The sequence below is a fragment of the Populus trichocarpa genome, chromosome 4 (genome assembly GCF_000002775.5).
Source record: "Populus trichocarpa isolate Nisqually-1 chromosome 4, P.trichocarpa_v4.1, whole genome shotgun sequence".
NCBI lineage: Eukaryota > Viridiplantae > Streptophyta > Magnoliopsida > Malpighiales > Salicaceae > Populus > Populus trichocarpa.
Window position 1 is genome coordinate 2575325 of NC_037288.2, and position 8649 is coordinate 2583973.

The 8649-nt window shown below is 31.4% G+C and overlaps 1 protein-coding gene across 1 annotated transcript; it reads left to right on the forward strand.

Moving 5' to 3' along the window:
- The first annotated feature begins 3873 nt into the window (after positions 1-3873).
- On the forward strand, positions 3874-4693 carry LOC7494333 (uncharacterized). Its single transcript, XM_002304960.4, has 2 exons — positions 3874-4301; positions 4398-4693. Exons 1-2 carry the CDS (start codon positions 4050-4052, stop codon positions 4563-4565), a joined length of 420 nt encoding a protein of 139 aa, XP_002304996.3. The 5' UTR covers positions 3874-4049; the 3' UTR covers positions 4566-4693.
- Positions 4694-8649: the final 3956 nt, after the last annotated feature.

Here is an 8649-nt window from a genome sequence, read left to right on the forward strand (position 1 = left end):
AAATCGGGTTCTTGGATCACTTATTGGATGAACCAATTTTATTACAATGACGTTTTTTGTTTTAGGTTTTATTTTTTATTTTTTTTCTTGATATTGACCCGGTAAACGAGCTTGTCAAAATCAATCATCATAAAAACTCATTGGGTTTAACAGGGTTTCAATTAGAAATGTCACTTGGAGTGTGATTGTTTTGATATTTAAAAAATATTTTTGAAATTTTTTTTTATAATTTTTTTTAATGAACTTGAATTGTTTGTGATAATTTTAAAAATAAAAATATTATTTTAATACATTTTCAAATAAAAAAAACATTTTAAAAAAAAAATCGCTACTACAATCTCAAGCATTGTTTGAGAATGTAGTATCAGTTGCTTTTTAAAATGTTTTTTCACTCGGAAATGCATCAAAATAATATTTTTTTATTTTTTAAAAATTATTTTCGATATCAATACATTAAATCAATCGTCATAAAAACTCAATTGGGCTTAATCGGGTTTCAACTAGAAATGTGACTTAGAGTGTGTTTGTTTTTATGTTTAGAAAAAAAAATTCAAATTTTTTTTATAAATTAATTTTTTTAATGATTTTGAATCGTTTTGATATATCAATTTCAAAATTAAATTTTAAACATAAAAAAAATATATATTTTAATATATTTTCAAGCAAAAAACACTTTAAAAAACAACCGCTACTACAATCTCAAGCATTGTTTGAGAGTGTGGTATCAATTGCTTTTCAAAGTGTTTTTCGCTTGGAAATACATCAAAATAATATATTTTTTAAATTTTTAAAAATTATTTTTGATATCAACACATTAAAATAATTCAAACATATAAAAAATAATTTTAAATTTAAAAAAAAATATAAAATACAGATTACACCGCAACCACGCAGCATCCAAGATACAAACATTTACACGTGGGGTTTGGAAGATAAAACATGTTCCATCTACCCGTCTTATCCTATTGGAACAAGGAACCGTTTGTTCACGGTTAACTTGTGTTTCCCTCGGGTAACAGGACTCCCTCCGATCTTTCAAGTTTAATTATAAAACTTAATGTGTATTTTTAATTATTCTTTTCTTTATTGGTTCTTTCTTTATTTTATTTTTTTTCTCATAAACAATGCTGTAAAAATAAAATAATGGAAATGATTTTTTATAAAGCTGAAAAAACTTCAACAAGAAATTTGGGCTTTTCATGGGCTAGCCTAAGAGGTTTGGGGTTGGTATTTGGGCTTGAGGATTAATATCCTTCAATATTTAAGTGAGTAGAGAAACAATATGTAAGAAAATTAATAGAAAATGCTGGTTAGACAAAATAGTTATTCTTATTTTACCCGTTGACCAAGATATTTACAAGTCTTTTTCACATTGCTTGCCTTCGTTTGTACTTGTAGAGAGAATTTTCAAGGAGACGCGTGCACGCTGCATAAAGGTTTGTACTCGCCAAGAGGATCTATCAATAAAGCATAAGTTTGTGTTCATCGATGGCCGATGTGAGGAGCATGTGCTCCTTGTTATCAATAAACGTATAATTGTAATGGCATGTTTGTAAGTTTAGTAATAATTATTTTTTTAAAAAAATTATTTTAAAATATATTAAAATAATATATTTTTTATTTTAAAAAAATTATTTTTAACATTAACATATTAAAATGATATAAAAATACTAAAAAAATATTAATTTAAAATTAAAAAAATATTTTTTTTCAAAAACACTTTTAAAATTAAAAAAAAAACAAGCCCGTAATCATTACGATATCTCTATGCAAATTTGTTACTCTTATAGGTCACTAGACCAAGATTCAAACAACATGAACCCTAAAGGGTAATTCAATTGATCAAGTTTTGAGTTTGCTCCCTAATGATCACGAGTCCGAGTCCTTTTAGAGCCACTGGAGACTTATATGGTCGTTAATTTCATGGCCCATGAGATTAGTCGAGGTGCGCACAAACTGACCTAAATACCCACATTAATTTTTTTAAAAATAAAACAACATGCTTAGATCATTGTTTGGGTCGAGACCTTAACAATGTGTGGTTTGACCCGATTTTATAGTTTGATCCAAGGCTTGAAAGATGTGTTTTGTTGTCATTTGAGCTGAGATCTAAATGGCTTAGAAAGTTTTTTTTTTTTTAATGTATTACTAATTCTTAATTTTTATATTTTGAAAACCATAACTATTGGAATAATTTTTTGACACTAGAAATTTCGAAAGTTTCTACACATTATCATTGGCCTGGTGACAAAAACAGAAAAGATTAGCATGCAAACGAATAAGATCCATCTCCGCTACAAAACGAATGAGGATTATTTTTCTAATAAACTCTAATTTTCTTTTCACGTCAAGTCCTTGAAAAAAAATATCTTCATCGAATTAGTTGAGTTTTTTTTTTTTAATAAAAATTTAGAATTAAAAGATTTATTTTCTTTGTATTTTTAAATTCGAGTTCTATAATTATTAATATAATAATTATTAAAGACTTATATAATTATTAACTTTAAAATCTATAAAATTAATTGAGATGCAAAACAACATGACTCTGACAATCCTATTAATAAAAATAAATATCTTAATCGGAATCAGAATATTATAATCATAAATAAGATTTAATCAGCGAGAATAAAATATCCAAGCAACATAAGCTTTCGACATCCCGCGTGGACATTGCCGTGTCCTTATCTGCTTATCCAAATGTCCCTCTCGTAATACCGACACGTGTCACCAGCCCACAGGTTCAGACCCCACGCCCGCAGTTTCCTTAGAAATCTCCGCTGAAATGTACCCGTCACAGCCGGTTGTTTTCCAGAACCTCGGTCTTAACCGCCTTTCTCTATAAAATACGTGACAAATCAAGAGCCTTGCAGCTCTTTCACAGATCTCCATATTTATTAGCCTGAGCAAGCCTTAATTGTTTTTATTTATTCTGGGTATTCAAGAATTCGGGGTCTTGTTTCGTTATATACATGAGCTTGAGGTACGCGAGCAGGGTGTTGTACCAATCAGGGGTGAGAGTGGTTCAAGGGATGAAAGACCAAGCATCAAAGTGTGATTCTAGTGCTATCAAGTCCTTGAGGGATTCTGCTTGCTCTTCCTCTTCAAAGCAGGCAAGGCGTTTCTCTGGTTCTGTTGATTCAAGCGCTTACATGAACGCCAAGAACGAGAAGTTTAAGCAGGCTGAGGAGTCTCTAAGGACAGTCATGTTCTTGAGCTGCTGGGGTCCTAATTGAGCATCGTCAAGAAGCAGCCACCTCTAGATGTTTGTCGTCTTAGCTGTTAGGAAAATAGTTTAGCACTACCTGGAAGTAAGTGATTGATCAACTTTTGTACATGTGTAAACACAATATATGTGCAATCTTCGATGACTATTATGCTACTCTCTTCTGAATGGAAAATGGTCTGGTCACTGGTGTATATTCAATCGCGAAGTAATAATTTTGTATGGGTTACTCGGTGATTTTGATATAGTATTTCGTCTTCCTTGCCATTAATCTCTTCTTTTTTTTCTTGTTATGGTAACTTATTAAACCCCACCTGATAATTCTATCTTATCCGATGATTTGCAGATCCCGAGTTTAGTCGGGCTAGGTTTTATTTTCAACGGTTAAAAAAATCGATTTAGGGGGGTTTTCAAGATTTTAAATTAATTTGTTTTAGTATTATCTTAATATAAAAATAGTTGTTTAATCAATCTCAGAGGCTCACCATCTCGAGACTCAAATCTTTGAGTTGGATTACGATGGATAATGGCTCTCATATTCTCAAACTTACCTAGATGGGCAAGTTCACTTGGACTTGAACAGTTTCATGGAAGCCCAAATTCAAATTTGAATATGCACTTCTAGATTCCAAAATGGCCCAATTATGGGAGGAAGCAGGATGATTTTTTTTCTTGGCAATAATCTACGTTCCAATAATCCAATCTCTTTCTCCACCACATAAAAGAGAAGAGAACTGATAAGCTAGCTTGTTCTGTTTTCTTCTGCCTTTAGCTCCAAATTCTATTAGCCATCGCTCGGGAACTCTCAACTGAAAACTGAAAAACTATGAGTTCACTTAAACTTTATAGGAGTTATCATCAATCACCATTTCTCCCAAACGTCCACAAAAAGATGGTAAAGCAAACCACTTTTGCTCCAAATAAGGTGGTTCGTAGAAGAAAGCTAGCAGTGAGAGGATGCAGTGGTCAGGAATCTGAGAAGAAGACAGGAAGCAGAAGTTTCTTGAGTCTTGAAGAAGCTGGTCTAGTTGAAATTTCCGGCTTAAGCACCCATGAAAGGTTCCTATGCCGTTTAACGGTATTTCCTTCTCTCTAGACTTCGTTCAATACATACCAACATGCATGTGTTGAGATATTAATGAATAGTTTGCTTTTATTTTGTGTGTGCTTTCAGATATCATCATTAAACCTTTTAAGAGTTGTATCAGAGCAAGAAGGGTGTCCAATTGAGGAGCTGAATGCTGGGAGAGTATGCGACTGGTTTTTGAAGGATAAGCTGAAAAGAGAGCAGAATATGGAGTCTGCAGTGCTTCAATGGGATGATTCTGAACTCCAATTTTGAGATTTTGATCCTTCTCTTTATTTGATTAACAAAAGGCACATTTAGGCCTATCTTGGGATTTAGTTACAGTATTGTTTGGGATCATACATGCTTCTTGCCTAATTATCTTTTCTTACAGTGCGCATGAATCCTGTTTCTATTAGTGATTTCACATAAAAACATTTGAAGCAATTTAGACTCGTAATCCCAGAAACCCACATCATCCAACTAAAATCAAATCATAATTGTAATAGTGCCTTGCTTTGAACCCCCCTCCTGTAAAGTTAGTACTTAAGACGCTAAACAATTCCTAAAAAGGATAAAATTATGCGATGTTATTCCTACATTCTGTAGTCATTTCATCAAAAATTCGTTCGGCACATAACCTTCCTGATCACAGCGATCGACTCTCTGGGTATCCACTGATATATTCTCGAGAACCTTAGCATTCTTGACCAAATGTACTGGTGAGTTTATGAGCTCCCCAGAATTACCTGGCACAGTGATCTTAACAGTCTTGAAATGTGATGCTGACCGAACACTGAAAATCTCTCAACGGAGGATTCCAATATTGCTTCTCATCTGGTGGGTGTTTCATCATCCATGTCTCTTGGAAAAGATAACATTAAATTTTCATGAAAGCAGATTCTCCTCCCAAAACAATAAATTAATCAACAATTGTAGTAGATCTTTCATCATGCCCCTCAGGAGTTCATAAATGTCTTTCTGGCCAGCCCCGCCTACCTCCGCCATTGGCTGGATGGGCAGTGACTATGTGAGCCTTGCTGGGTCTATACCAAAATAAAAAAGAGCCTAGGTATGTTGGGTGGATGTCGGCCTAATCCATATAATTTATAATATATTTAATTATAATAATACAATATTATATATTATAATATTATACATTGCAAAAAATGAAAAAATAAAAAAAAATCCTTTGAAAAAAGTTGTGATTTTCTCACATGTTTTTCTACTAATCTTGTATACTATCGGGTTATACATTTACATTATAAAATATAGATTCAGTATTAAAATACTCGATTTTCTCCGAAATATTTTAAAAGTTTTTTTTAAAAAAACTCAAAACTTAAATTAATTTCCCCTTCCAAACAAAAAAATAAAACAAAATATTTTATTTTTATACACACGACCAAATCCCAAAAACTTTTCAAGCATATTTTCATAAAAACACAAAAAATTGTGCTTTTTTCATGTTGTTAAAAAGTAAAATATAGATAGATATCAGAACTATTTTATGATTATCCATTAGGATTTGGTCAAAATATGAAAAACTCTTTATCAATCATTTTTTTAATTTTATATTAGGGTTTAAAAGTAAACTTTAATATATGTGAAATGTGAAACTACATAATAGAATACTCCCTCAGGTATTAAAGATATAGAGTATAAAATAAATACGATGCTAAAATTTAGACTTAAAAATGATTATGATTTAACCCGATAAAATAGAGACTCTCTAACGAAAAAATATCCACCTTGAACCGTAAATAAGACCAACAAATAGAAACTTGACCTGAAAAACAATCAAATAACAATGTAACTTACCTTAGATAGGATGCATTAGGGGTGATGCGTCTTCCTCTTGCACAACCAGTCTATTGCCTAAACTCTCACAGACCATAGGTTTTTAGTAACCATAATAGTAAGCGACAACTCCTAAACTTTAATCATAATTTTATAATTACATCCAAATTTTTTTTCTTCCCAACAACAATACCTCTTTAAAAGGCACAATAGCTCGCCAGCACCCGATGGCACCCCAAAGACAAGTTATATTCTACTGATTTTATCTAGTTAAAAGATAGAGAAATGACGAGTCATGATAAATTTAAGTCCATTTGGGGTTAGTTCTGGTTAGCACAAGACCCACCAGCGCCCCTTCATTAGGACTTGTTTGGTGCTGACACGTGCCAGTCCAACGCATCCAAGAATTTTAAAAAATTTATACCTATATATTTTTTTATTTGGTATTTATTGATAAAGATACACAAAGATATACCAATAAAATCTTGGTTGATCAATTTTGCTTCCAAAACGTGAAATTCTTCTTCCACACAAGCTCCGTAATCCACAAAGATTGGAGATTAGGTGCTGAAATTTCAAATTCTCTCTGCCTTAGTCCGGAGAAGCATGCATGACCATTTTTTTTCTTTCAAATTCCTATTAGCAAGATTCAACGCACTGATTTGGAGAAGATTACAGAGTTTTGAAAATTCCAACAAAGGGCATCCCTCTATCATATCACCATCCAACCGAGTGCTCGCAATGAAAATCGAACCGAGTGACAGACTTGACCATACGGAATTACAAATTCACGTTAAGAGATTTTTGACTCGGATGCGTATCGACTAGTCCAAGACAAAATAAGTAAAAGCTTCGACACGTTAAATGACTTTTTTAACAGAAAAAAAAGACAGTTTTTTAGATAACTGTTAGATGACAAAGCAATGAGCATATACAGTTGGAAGCAGGATTCAGGATGGACGTGAATGGAAGCTAAAATTAGCAGCAGAGTTCAGGATGGCCCCGAGCGTGCAAGAATTCCTATTATTCAATGATTTTCAAAGCCCTGGATTTATTGTAATTCATAGCTTCATGATTTAGTTGATTCTCCTCCTCCCTAATAATAAAATAAAATAATAATAATAATAATAATAATAATACCAGTCACCAATTTTGCCTTGACCTGAGCCGTGATTGACTGGTCATACGAAAGGGAAAGGAACACTGATTCAATTATTCTAAGGAGACTCCAGGTCTCAACAATCCAATTATTGTTTCATCAACTTATGGGTAAAACAAATCATAACTATGGTTTCAGGCTAGGTTAAGTTTTTGTGTGATTATCTTAAGTTTATTAATTAATAATAAAATCAAATTGAAAAATTCAAACAAGATTGATCTAGTTAAATCCATATTAATCCAATGATTTGTTTGGTTAACTATAAAAATAATTTTTTTAAAAAAAAATTAATCTAAAATGATATTATTTTGAAATTATAGCTAATAAATTTGTGGCCCGAAACGTGTATCTTGTCGGATAAAATCAGGGTAAGAATAGTGAAACCACTTGGGCACTTGAAAACAAAATCTCCCGCGTCTATCACCGATTAATAATAAAATCGAAGTTGAAAAGCATGGTGTTTAATCAACTAATCCCACCATCTAAAGTGCAAGAAAATTCCAAAGAAGCCAGAAAACACTCCGAAGATCCAACAACCTCACTTTTTCCAAAGTCAACATACAACGTCAACGCGAAGTTTACCGAAAAGCCAAGTTGTTTCCATCATCAATCAGTGAGTGGGCCAGGAAAATCGAAGTTACAGGGAAAGGAGTAAATGGAAAACACTCCATCAAGGAAGAGAGCTCCCATTCTTCGTGAATTTGCACCATTTTTTCTTTTTCAATCATTATTATTTTAAAACACAAGCAATAGAAGTGGCGATCATGAAGAGATAATTTTTTTTTTGTTAAATAAATTGTACTCCTATATTAACATTAGATTAATCTTCTTGGTTTTTGGTATTTAATATCAAGATTATTTAGTGTTTATTTAGAAATGTAGTTGTAGTTGCTTTTAAAAGTGTTTTTTACTTATAAATATATTAAAATAATATTTTTTTTATTTTTAAAAAATTATTTTTAAAATTAGTGCATCAAAATAATCTAAAAACACTAAAAAATTATTAATTTAAAATAAAAAAATAAAACAAATTTTTTAAAAACACTTTTAAAATATAAAAATAAACAGATTGAAGTAAGAAATTAAGCAGAATTGTTTTTATAAAAATCGGAAATCTTGCTCACGAATAATAATTAGGATTCGGGATTTTCATTTTTCATAAAAGAATGTTGGACAAATCAATTATCAAGATCATGTTTATCAAAGGAATTGATGGGATAAATGAAAGGATGAAAAAGAAATAATTATTAAATAATTTATTAAATAATTAAAATTATCAAGATTCATGGTATGCATATAAGTTTAAGTAAAAACAATTTATTAAATAATTAAAATTATAAAAATACCTTTTTAAGGTATTGATTTGGACATGAACCCAAATAATAAAACCCAATTAAATCC